This window comes from Eriocheir sinensis, chromosome 68, assembly GCF_024679095.1.
Source record: "Eriocheir sinensis breed Jianghai 21 chromosome 68, ASM2467909v1, whole genome shotgun sequence".
NCBI lineage: Eukaryota > Metazoa > Arthropoda > Malacostraca > Decapoda > Varunidae > Eriocheir > Eriocheir sinensis.
Genome location: NC_066576.1, coordinates 4,975,157 through 4,987,656, shown reverse-complemented (window position 1 = coordinate 4,987,656; position 12,500 = coordinate 4,975,157). Strand labels below are relative to the sequence as shown.

General features: G+C 45.6%; 1 protein-coding gene across 50 annotated transcripts in view; it reads left to right on the top strand.

The window, feature by feature from the left end:
• Nucleotides 1–12,500, top strand: part of LOC126988204 (titin homolog) — a 169,935-nt gene that overhangs the window by 75,967 nt on the left and 81,468 nt on the right. For all 50 annotated transcript variants that reach the window (XM_050846202.1, XM_050846175.1, XM_050846189.1 and 47 more), the window contains one exon: nucleotides 4,408–4,507. In XM_050846202.1, the coding sequence (XP_050702159.1) occupies nucleotides 4,408–4,507 (100 nt within the window). The remainder of the gene's footprint in view (nucleotides 1–4,407; nucleotides 4,508–12,500) is intronic.

Below are 12,500 nucleotides of genomic sequence, written 5' to 3'. Positions count from 1 at the left end.
ACTCCCTCGGCGGCGGTGCGGGCGTGTTCCTCTCATCCAATTGCTGTTTTCTCTTAAGATATCTGAAAATCGTCGTTGTTGTTGCTGTAGTAGAAGTCATAATCGCTCCCCGTACCTCACATCGCCTCAGTCTCGTCTCTCTCAGGCTCCCCGGCGCTTCAAGACTCCCTCGCGCGGCGGCGGTTCGGGCGTGTTGAGGGCCCTTCCGCGCACTGTCATCTGTCTCTCCGTGAAGGTGTATGGCCTAATCGTACTCCCTCTTTGGCAGCAGTAACGGCGCCTCTGTGCTCCAGTTTCATAGCTATTTCCGATACTGTCTGTCTGTCTCTACACCTGGGGTACTCTTCCTCCTCTTCCTATTACTCCTCCTTGTCTTCCTCCTCCTCTTACTCTTCCCCCTCGTCTTCCTCCTCCTCGTCCTCCTCCTCTTCTTTTTCCGTCGCCGCTGTTGTGATAGGCCTAGTTTTCTCTGTCACAAATTCACATCACAGATAGATAGATAGATAGGTAAACACACCGTTCTCTCTCTCTCTCTCTCTCTCTCTCTCTCTCTCTCTCTCTCTCTCTCTCTCTCTCTCTCTCTCTCTCTCTCTCTCTCTCTCTCTCTCTCTCTCTCTCTCTCTCTCTCTCTCTCCAACTTTCTCTCTCCCCCATTCCTTTTCTCCCTTCCCATCCATCCCTCCTCCCTACCCCAGCCAGGCCCGAAAATTCTCTCGTGTTGAAAATAAAAAAAAATGATAGAATAGACAAAGTAGAAATAGATTAGTAAATATATGAATAGAATAGGATAGAATAAATTAATGAATATAGAAATAAATAATAAAATAAGTGTTGTCAATTGCATAGTTATTCTGGATGTCGTTTAGGTTAGTTGAATAGTTTAAAGACGCTGTGAACCTTTCTCTCTCTCTCTCCCCTTTCCATCGCCATCCCCCTGTCCCTGTCCTTCTGTTACCCCTTCCTCCTCTCTCCCCTCCCTCCCTTTCCCACGCCCAGTCCCTCCCTGCAAGCCTTGGCCGCCTGGCTCTCAAGGTCACACCAGGCGAAAATTGGCGAGCACACGCAGCCTGAAACTCTACGGTCCGGGCAGTCCACATTTCAATACCCCTTGGACGATTTTTTTAATTCATTTGTACTGACCTTAAGGGATTGACAGCATTAACTCTGGTGCTTGTTAGTTGGTCCTGAATGATGGAACGTTGATATTAGATGGTGCAGGAGAAAGGCGAAGGTCACGTGACTCGAATAAATGTATCTTTTGGCGTATTCAGCAACTCAGTCTCGACGGATACATACCAAACAGATGACACATTCTCCTTCAGTAAAAGTAGAAAATAATAAAAAAAATGACTGCTGAAGAAGTATTTGGGGATGTTTGTTTTTCTTCCGAGTCGGTGTTTCATAATATTCATTTCGTTTACCTCGCATTTTCGCCAAGTTTACAGAAAGCTTTGGGTAGATTTTTTCGTGTTTTGGTGTGAGTGGATTGTTATTTAAATCCCTGTGTGTGTGTGTGTGTGTGTGTGTGTGAGAGAGAGAGAGAGAGAGAGAGAGAGAGAATAAAATGTAAAGAAAGTAAGAAAGAAAGCGAAAGAGACAGAGATAAGATAAAGAAAGAAAGGAAAAGGAAAAGAAAAAGAAAGGAAGAAAAGACAGAGAAATGAAGAGAGAGAGAGAGAGAGAGAGAGAGAGAGAGAGAGAGAGAGAGAGAGCAGGTGCGTGGGTGGATGGGTGGCTGTTTGGACGTGTCACTAATATAGACTTAATAAATCTTCACACTCTCCTTCCGCATTTGTTACTCTGGTCAGCAAATATATAATGTTCTTCTAAGCTGATGAAAACCTCTGCACCTGATCTTACCGCGGTTTTTTTTATATTGTCACCCTCATCAATAATCGCCTAAGTCATTTTTTAGCGATTTCCAGGTTTTTGTCTACATCAATTTTTTAACATATAACGCCCATTTTTGTATAGTTGTCATCGTCATTCAGGGTTTGAGTGTTCTAGAATTGACGTTTTCATTTCTGCCTAAATCTTAACCCGGTAGCAGCGACGGGCCAAATTTGTGGTTTTACCGTGTACCAGTGATGGGCCAAATTTGTGGCTTTACCGTGTAGCAGCGACGGGCCAAATTTGTGGTTTTACCGTGTACCAGTGATGGGCCAAATTTGTGGCTCTACCGTGTAGCAGCGATGGGCCAAATTTGTGGCTTTACCGTGTAGCAGCGATGGGCCAAATTTCTGCCATGATATAAACCTCCCAAAATAGATGATGCATAAACTGATCACACATGCGTTGATATATATTATGAAATGGTTTGCGTGAGTGATGATTCTTTCTCATTATTTTACTTAGAGGGGCCTTTAACCTAACCTAACCTAACCTAACCTAACCTAACCTAAGAAACATGATCCCCGCAGCTACCGGGTTGAGCCAAATGAGATAATGACAGTTCTTTTCTGATTTCCTGAAAACTAGAAAATAATGACCTACTATGCGTTTCAGGGACCATGACACTGTTTTTCCAATATAACATTTTAACAAAGCGTCGGACAATGATGGTATTATGGGAGACGATGATTGAGACCCCGACCTAATTGGCAAAAATAGGCTTGGGTGCGAAATATGGATGATTACGACACTTGTAAGAGTAACTTTAAGGTAAACTTCACTAAAATATACAGGCTCTCTCTCTCTCTCTCTCTCTCTCTCTCTCTCTCTCTCTCTCTCTCTCTCTCTCTCTCTCTCTCTCTCTCTCTCTCTCTCTCTCTCTCTCTCTCTCTCTCTCACACACACACACACACACACACGCACACACACACTACGTAGTTGAGTCCATATACATAAGGGTGATGCTCATTTGAAAATATTATATATTTGTGAAAAAGTTTCACTCGCAGGAAATTACTTAATCCTTTGCATGGAAGATACGGTCTGTGGTACGACATGCTGTAAGTATATAACATAGTGCAGCGGCTGAACTATTGTTGTTGTGTGTGTGTGTGTGTGTGTGAGAGAGAGAGAGAGAGAGAGAGAGAGAGAGAGAGAGAGAGAGAGAGAGAGAGAGAGAGAGAGAGAGAGAGAGAGAGAGAGAGAGAGAGAGAGAGAGAGAATAAAAAAAGAAAGTAAGAAAGTAAGAAAGAAAGACAGAGATAAGATAAAGAAAGAAAGAAAAAGGAAAAGAAAAAGAAAGGAAGAAAAGAAAGAGAAATGAAGAGAGAGAGAGAGAGAGAGAGAGAGAGCCTGTATATTTTAGTGAAGTTTACCTTAAAGTTACTCTTACAAGTGTCGTAATCATCCAGATTTGGCACCCAAGCCTATTTTTGCCAATTAGGTCGGGGTCTCAATCACCGTCTCCCATAACACCATCATTGTCCGACGCTTTGTTAAAATGTTATATTGGAAAAACTGTGTCATGGCCCCTGAAACGCTTAGTAGGTGCTTTGTTTACCAAGGTGACGATACACTTTTGTCAGTATTTAAATAGCTCTTACCTAACAACCAGGAAAACAGAATGAACTTTGCCCATGACTCTACTTGGCACACTCTCTACTTTTGTCAATATTTACACAAGTATTCTTAGCTCACGACCAGGAAAATAGAATGGCGATCTCTGTATATAGTTCGTCTGCACTCTTTTTTTAAATTTATCAGTAGTTATATAGTTCTTCCTTGACAGTGAACGGTAGATTAGAATGGAGAGCTTTGTTTACAGTTCATCTGCACTCTTTTTTAAATTTATCAGTAGTTATATAGTTCTTCCTAGACAGTGAACGGCAGATTAGAATGGAGAGCTTTGTTTATAGTTCATCTGCACTCTTTTTTAAATTTATCAGTAGTTATGTAGTTCTTCTTAGTCAGTGAACGGCACTTCTCCTCCCGAAATTGACCTCTCTTTCGGCCACCTCTTTGGATTCTTTTTAGGAGCAGCGAGTAGCGGGCTTTTTTTAATATTGTTTCCTTTTTTTGTGCCCTTGAGCTGTCTCCTTTGTTGTAAAAAAAAAATAGAATGAACAGCCCAGCACATGTCTTCTGCACCCTCTCAGCCCTCGTCAGTAGTTACATAGTAGTTTTAGGGTAATAGGTCACATTCTTAATAATTTTGCGTTAATGGAAGATGGAAGAGACGAAGATCACGTGATTCGCAGTGATGTTTGGTGACTTGCAATGCGTTATGGAGATTCACGGTGACTCATAGGCCAGGTATTCTGAGACGCTTCCTCCTCCCACATCAACTAATTTCTTAGGCCTAAAATGAGGTCAGTCGGATTCTCATGAGTGTTTTTAATAGATTCATTGCACAGAGGAAGGGTCAAGCTATTACCAGGGTCAGCATACTACCCCTGGAAATGCCCACAACTCCTACGAAAGCCTCCTACTGATTGTGACGTTTCTTTCTCCCCTTAGCCTCGGTGACGCCGCGGATGGAGGCGGTGACGGTGGCGACGGGCGGCGAGGCGGTGCTGGCCGTCACCCTCGACAACGTCCAGGCCGCCAAGATTACGTGGTGAGTACCCGATTTTAACCATGAGAGCATTTAGGCGGTATAACGTGATAGTGTTTTCATTAATTATAAAAACCTAACCTCTTTTACGTACACAACAGCTGGGAACTCAAACAAAAAAATATATAACAATACAATAAACAATATTTCTCCATGGTGAGTACACGATCTTAACCATGAGAGCGTTTAGGCGATATAACGTGATAGTGTTTTCATTAATTACAATAACCTAACCTCTTTTACGTACACAACAGCTGGGAACTCAAACAAAAAAATATATAACAATACAATAAGCAATATTTCTCCATGGTGAGTACACGATCTTAACCATGAGAGCATTTAGGCGATATAACGTGATTGTTTTTTCATTAATTATAAAAACCTAACCTCTTTTACGTACACACAGCTGGGAACTCAAACAAAAATATATATATATAACAATACTAACTCCATTTCTCTCCCTTCATTTTTTTTTTAAGTCTGCCTCCCTGATGTCGGCTTAATAGATGGATTGGTGGATTTCTGCGTGGAGTAATGGAGTGTTTCAAGGGAATCAATTGTTTTCATGGGCAGATGGGTTTGTTGATTCACCGATATGATGATCCACTGTCAATCTATTTTTGGATAGATAACTATTTCTGTGCCCACTCACTTCATCCTCACTCATCCTCATCCGTCGACAAGTGTGCTGTTAAGTGAAGCTCCCGCGATAATAAGGTGAGTACCCGCCCTCATCCATTAACATCCATTCACTTTATTTCTTATGTTTTACTGAAATGAAATGAAGACCACAAAAATGCGCGTAAAAATCCTGCTCCTATGAAGAAAGCAGGGACGAAAAAAAGTATATGTTGTTATGTTAATGTTCTTGAAAGCGTTTAAGTCATAGGAAGGAGGAAATATAGCAGAGAGAGAGAAGAATAATGGTTTAATGGAATAGGTATGGAAAGAAAATGGGGTCAGGGTTGCCGGGGATGAGGTTTAAGGGGGGCTACTCTAAAATTAAGGGATCTGGGGTCACGGTTACCTTAAGGGGGGACTGTGGGGGATAAGGGACAGTCGGTAACCTCTATTAAACTGCCCCCTTATTGTCTTTGTGTTTTTGTTTAGTATCAATGTTTTTTTTTTGTTCTTTTATTAATTTTCTTCTTTTATCTTGCTTTTGTATATTTTCTCTCTTTTCTCCCTCTCTCTCTTTATTTTTTTTGTTTCTCTCTCTCTCTCTCTCTCTCTCTCTCTCTCTCTCTCTCTCTCTCTCTCTCTCTCTCTCTCTCTCTCTCTCTCTCTCTCTCTCTCTCTCTCTCGTCCGTCACCTTCACCTTCATCATCTCCGTCACCATCAACATCACCCTTCCATTCCTCTCCCTCACTCTCCCTTCACCTTCGTTCCCGTCACCCGCCTGTCACCTTCCCGTCACACCTTCCCCCTAAATATCCGTCTCCACCCATACCTTCACCTGTCTCTCACCTCCTTATCAAATCTTCTCCCTTTCCTTTCTACTCCTTTCCCTTCTTCCCCTTCCTCTTCCTCTTCCTCTTCTCTTGATCAGCACTTACTCCCTTCCCCCTTCTCTCCCTATCCTCTTTTCCCTTTCTTCCACGTTATTCTTCTTTCTTGGATAGTGGAGTGTTTCCCATGTGGTATTGATGTGCTGGATATCCCTTCACTGGTAGCCTGGTAACATACACTCCCAGGTCTTTCTCTGCCTCTGTGGTGGATAGTGGAGTGTTTCCCATGTGGTATTGATGTGCTGGATATCCCTTCACTGGTAGCCTGGTAACATACACTCCCAGGTCTTTCTCTGCCTCTGTGGTGGATAGTGGAGTGTTTCCCATGTGGTATTGATGTGCTGGATATCCCTTCACTGGTAGCCTGGTAACATACACTCCCAGGTCTTTCTCTGCCTCTGTGGTGGATAGTGGAGTGTTTCCCATGTGGTATTGGTGTGCTGGATATCCCTTCACTGGTAGCCTGGTAACATACACTCCCAGGTCTTTCTCTGCCTCTGTGGTGGATAGTGGAGTGTTTCCCATGTGGTATTGGTGTGCTGGATATCCCCTCCCAAGGTACAGGAGTCTACATTTCTCTTCATTGAATTGTAGCAGCCACTTTTTGTTCCATTCCTGTAGCTTGGTGAGGTCTGACTGTAGGAAATCCACAGTCAAGGGGTTAAAGTCTGACTTCATCCATTACTTTTTCTTCCTCTCCCCTCACCGTGAGATTAAATATATCTTTACTCTCTATTTTATTACCCATTTCCTCTCTTTAGTACTTATTTTGCTCTCGTTTCACATTCTCTCGCCCTTACCTCACTTCCTTCCTTCCGACTGTGTGTGTGTGTGTGTGTGTGTGTGTGTGTGTGTGTGTTTTCATGTATATTCTCGTTCACGTCTCTTTTAGAAGTGGAGTTGTTATTTTCTTCCTTTTGGTGCTGATGGTGGTGGTGGTGGTGATGGTGGTGATGGTTGTGGTGACATAATGAAGTTGGTGTTGGTGTTGGTGATGGGTATAGTCCAGTGATGGTGATGATGGTGGTGGTGGTGATGGTGATGATGGTGGTGATGGTGGTGGTGGTGATGGTGATGATGGTGGTGGTGGTGATGGTGATGATGGTGGTGATGGTGGTGGTGGTGATGGTGATGATGGTGGTGGTGGTGATGGTGATGATGGTGGTGATGGTGGTGGTGGTGATGGTGATGATGGTGGTGGTGGTGATGGTGATGAGGGTGGTGATGGTGGTGGTGGTGATGGTGATGATGGTGGTGATGGTGGTGGTGGTGATGGTGATGATGGTGGTGGTGGTGATGGTGATGATGGTGGTGGTGGTGATGATGGTGGTGGTGTTGGTGGTGGTGGTGATGATGGTGGTGGTGGTGATGGTGGTGGTGGTGGTGATGGTGGTGGTGATGGTGGTGGTGGTGGTGATGATGGTGGTGGTGGTGATGGTGGTGGTGGTGATGATGGTGGTGGTGGTGGTGGTGGTGGTGGTGGTGGTGGTGATGGTGGTGGTGGTGGTGGTGGTGGTGGTGGTGGTGGTGGTGATGGTGGTGGTGGTGATGGTGGTGGTGGTGGTGGTGATGGTGGTGGTGGTGGTGGTGGTGGTGGTGATGGTGGTGATGGTGGTGGTGGTGATGGTGATGGTGGTGGTGGTGGTGGTGGTGGTGATGGTGATGGTGGTGGTGGTGGTGATGGTGATGATGGTGGTGATGGTGATGAGAAATGAAGGATGTTGTGAAAGGAGGTGATGAAAGGTGGTGGTGGTGGTGGTGATGGTGGTGATGGTGGTGATGGTGGTGGTGATGGTGGTGATGGTGGTGGTGATGGTGGTGGTGGTGGTGGTGGTGGTGGTGATGGTGGTGGTGGTGGTGGTGGTGGTGGTGGTGGTGATGGTGGTGGTGGTGGTGGTGGTGATGGTGGTGATGGTGGTGGTGGTGGTGGTGAGAATTTGGCTCAGGGAGGTAAACTTGGCATCTCCCTTCCCTCCCTCCCTTCCTCCCTCTCTCCCTTCCCTCCTCCACCCTTTCTTCCTCTCCCTTCCCCATTTTTCTTTCCAATTCTTCTTTCCTCCCTTTTCTCTCTTTCGCATCTTCTACCTTTCCTCCTCCCTCTCCATCTCTCCCTATCTTTCTCTCCCTTCCCTCCCATCCTTCTTTCCTTTCCTCCCTTTTCGTTTTCTCTCCCCTCTTTACTTCTTTCCTTTATTTCTTTTTCCTTCCCTTTCTCTCTTTTTCCTCTTTTCTTCTTCTTCTTCTTCTTCTTTCTTTCTATCTTTCTTCTTTTCCTTTCATTCTTTTTCTTCTTCTTCTTCGTCTTCTTCTTCTTCATCTTCTTCTTCTTCCGCCTCCTCCTCCCTCTCTCTCCCTCTTTCTCTTTTCTAATCCTTCTCTTCCTTTCACTTTCTCTTCAAACCTTCCTTTCCTCCTTCTCTCTCTCTCTCTCTCTCTCTCTCTCTCTCTCTCTCTCTCTCTCTCTCTCTCTCTCTCTCTCTCTCTCTCTCTCTCTCTCTCTCTCTCTCTCTCTCTCTCTCTCTCTCCTTCCCTTCCTTTTTTCCTCCTTTCACCTCCTCCTCCTCCTCCTCCTCCTCCTCTTTTTCGCTTTCCCTTCCCTTCCTCTTTCCTACTTTGTTTTTCTTTAATTTTTCCTTCTGAACCTTCACTTTTTTTTTTTTTACATTCGCTCGCATTTCTTTTCTCGATACAAAGCAAGTCTCAAAAGTCTTTATCCGATGAAGTTAAGGGAGATTTTTTTTAGAAGAGGAGGAAGAAGCGAATGGAAGATTAAGTAAAGTAACAACGAGATTAAGTAAAGTAAGAACAAGATTAAGTAAAGAACAAGATTAAGTAAAGTAAGGGCAAGATTAAGTAAAGGAAGAACGAGATTAGGAAAGTAAGATCAGTTAACTTTTTAATAAGTAAGCAAAAAAATATGAAGAAGTGATTTTGGGAATTAACGAAGATGATATATTTCTCCTCCTCCTCCTCCTCTTCCTCCTCCTACTCCTCCTCCTCCTCCTCCTCCTCTGTCTCCTCCTCCTCCTTCTCCATTAATGTTCCCCAGAAGCCCAACAAGACTACACATCCCTCCTTCTCTTCTCCCTCCCTTCCTCTTCCTCCTCCTCCTCCTCCTCCTCCTCCTCCTCTGTCTCCTCTGTCTCCTCCTCCTCCTCGATTAATGTTCCCCAGAAGCCCAACAAGACTACACATCCCTCCTTCTCTTCTCCCTCCCTTCCTCTTCCTCCTCCTCCTCCTCTGTCTCCTCCTCCTCCTCCTCCTCCTCCATTAATGTTCCCCAGAAGCCCAACAAGACTACACATCCCTCCTTCTCTTCTCCTTCCCTTCCTCCTCCTCCTCCTCCTCCTCCTCCTTCACCTGCGAATGCCCCAAATTTGGCCCACATTCACGCAGGACTTCGAGGGGGACGTGTGGCTGAAACATTTCCCTCTGTGTCCCTAAATATAGACAGACCTCCCCTTCATACACTGCGGGAGGGAGGAGGAGGAGGAGGAAGAGGAGGAGGAGGAGGTGAAAGAACGAGTATGCTATGAAGGGGGCTGTAGGTAGACGAGAGAAGAAGAGGAGGGGGGAGGAGAAGAGAGAGTGGGGAGGAGAGGGGATGGAGGGGCGATGGGGAGATGGGGAGAGCCATAGGTGGGGAGTTGGGGAAGAGGTAGAAGGTAGGGGGAGGTATGGGGGTAAAGGGAAGGAAGGGGAAGGAAGGGGAAAGGAGGAGGATAAGGAAAGAAATGAAAGAATAAGTATGGGGGATGGTGATAGATATAGATACCAGGATTACTTGGTGGGGCCTGATGGTCGACCCTAGTCCGTTATGGCGCAGGCAAGTGTTTACAGTGGCGCCGTCTTGCCTGGCTCATGCTGTCCCCCGCTCGTCTTTAATCCCCTTAGAGAGAGAATCTAAAGTCCGCGCTGATTGGTGATGTTCAGGGCAGCATGTGGATCGTCTTAGGCCACTCAGCGGTGACTGGTTCCTGGGGGTATAGTTTGACAAGGAAAAACCACTCGTAAGAACCGTATTAATCTGTCTGTGGAAACTTTGGAAACTGTTTAATTTGAGAGGCGGAAGGAAGCGTCTGAGAGCTCCAGCCTTATTCTGAACGTTGAATGAGTGTGCACAGTGTTCGGCCTTGCGTCTTGGCTTCCTCCCCCTGCTAGAACACACTCGCTAACGGTGTACTTGTAATCAAACAGTTTACAATAAGGGCTGTTCTGGGTGCGGGGTGTTGGGTGTTGTGTGTCTGCTGCTGTGTTTGGGTGATGTGTGTGTGTGTGTGTGTGTGTGTGTGTGTGTGTGGGTGGGTGTGGGTGAGGGAGTGTATGGAAGAGACATACAGAAAAATGATGATAAAGAGATAAAACAAAATACTAAAAGGAGGAAAATGAGAAGATAGGAAAATGAGGATAATAAGAAAAAGATTACAAAAAGAAGAAAGGAGAGAGATAGAGAAGAAAAAGGGGGGAGGGAAGGGAAGAGAAGGGACAGGGAAGGAAAGGAAAGGGATAGGAAAAGGAAGGGAAAGAGACAAAAGGGAAAAAGAGGAAAGGAAGGGATGGGGAAGGGAAGGGAAGGAAAGAGAAGGGAAAGATGGGGAAGGGAATAGAATGGGAAGGGAAGGGAAGGAAAGAGAAGGGAAAGATGGGGAAGGGAATAGAATGGGAAGGGAAGGGAAGGGAAAGATGGGGAAGGGAATAGAAGGGGAAGGGAAAGGAAGGGAAAGGAAGAAGGGGAAGAGGAGGGGAAAGAAAGGGAAGGGAAGGGAAAGGGAAGATGGAGAAGGAAGGTGTGTGTGTGTGTGTGTGTGTGTGTGTGTGTGTGTGTGTGTGTGTGTGTGTGTGTTGGCGCGTGTGTGGTTTGGTTATTTACTCTCAGGTAGAAAGGAAGGTAGAGAGAGAGAGAGAGAGAGGGGAGGAAAGGAGGGGTGGAGGGAAGATTTTGTATACACCTTCCCTCCATATAGCTTTCCTTCCTCCTCTTCCTCCTCCTCCTCCTCCGTTTCTTACCTCTCACCTCCTTTCTTCCGCATTTCCTTGTCTTCCTCCCTCCCTCCCTCCCTTTTTCTCTCCCTCCTTCCCTCCCTCCCTCCCTCCCTTTTTCTCTCCCTCCTTCCCTCCTTCCCTCCCTCCCTCCACGATTTTTCTCTCCTTCCCTTTCTGGTGTTGGTATATTTTTCTTGAGAGAGAGAGAGAGAGAGATTACATATTATACTCGAAAAATAAGAAAAAAAGAAAAGAAAAAAAAGAAAAAGAAATTGCGAAGGAAAGTTAATAAATAAATGAGGAGGAGGAGGAGGAGGAGGAGGAAGAGGAGGAGGAGGAGGAAGAAGAAGAGGAGGAGGAGGAGGAGGAGAAGTACAAGTCATGATCCCTTGTCCCCTTTCCTCCTCCTCCTCCTCCTCCTCCTGTCTCCCGTCTCTCTCCATTCCCTCCTCCTCCTCCTTCATTCCCTTCCTTCTTCTCTCCCTTTATTTCTCTCCCCCTTCACCTCTTCTCTTCCTTCCTTTTTCTCCCTCCATTCTCTCCTCTTCCTTCTCTCCCTCATCTTCCCTCCTCTATCTCCCTCTTCTGTCTCTCCTCTCTCCCTCCCTTTATTTCCTCCCTTTGCTCCTCTCTTCCTTCTCTCCTTCCCTATCTTTCCTCCCTTTCCTCCTATCCTCTTCCTCCCCTTTATCTTCCTCCTCCCTCCCTTTTCCCTATCCTTTCCTTCCCTTCTCTCTTCCTCTGTCTCCCTTTCTCCCTCCCTTTTTCCTCCTCTTCCTCCTACCCCTTCCTCCTCCCCATCCCCCCCCTTCCCCTTCCTCCCCATGCTCCCCTCACCCCCCTTCTACCTCCCCCTTTATCTCCCCCTCTCCCCCTCCCCCCCCTCCTCCCTCCCTCCCCCTTGCAGGACAGATAACACACGCACGTCACTCTCCTAGTCTATTCCTGTTCGTCACATGTTACGGGGTGACACACACACACACACACACACACACACACACACACATTGTCAAGGCCGTCACTAGTGGATAGGGGAGGGAAGGGAGGGGGGGAGTAACACAAAGGAACAATAAAGAGGAAAGAACTACCATTACTGCTACCACTAACCGGGCGATAAAAGCGGACAAGGACACCAGTATTCGAAAGAACTTAACGTTATTACGACAATGAGTAATATCTTAGTTGCTGGTTGGATTCAAAACACTTGTCTAATCTATTCTTGAAGGCCGTAACTGTTGTACTATCAACGACATCACAAGGTAGAGAGTTCCAAACATTAACAACTCGATTGAAGAAGAAGTGTTTAGCTTCGTGCGACGAGAATCTTTTACCACTTATCTTCAAATTGTGATTTCTTCTTGTTCTATTTGATCGATCAATTGTGAAGTAATCTTCCGCATTAATATCACTGAATCCTTTGAACATTTTAAACACTTCTATTAGATCGCCTCGCATTCTTCGTTTTGACAGACTGAATAAATTTACTTCTTTAAGCCTTTGTTCA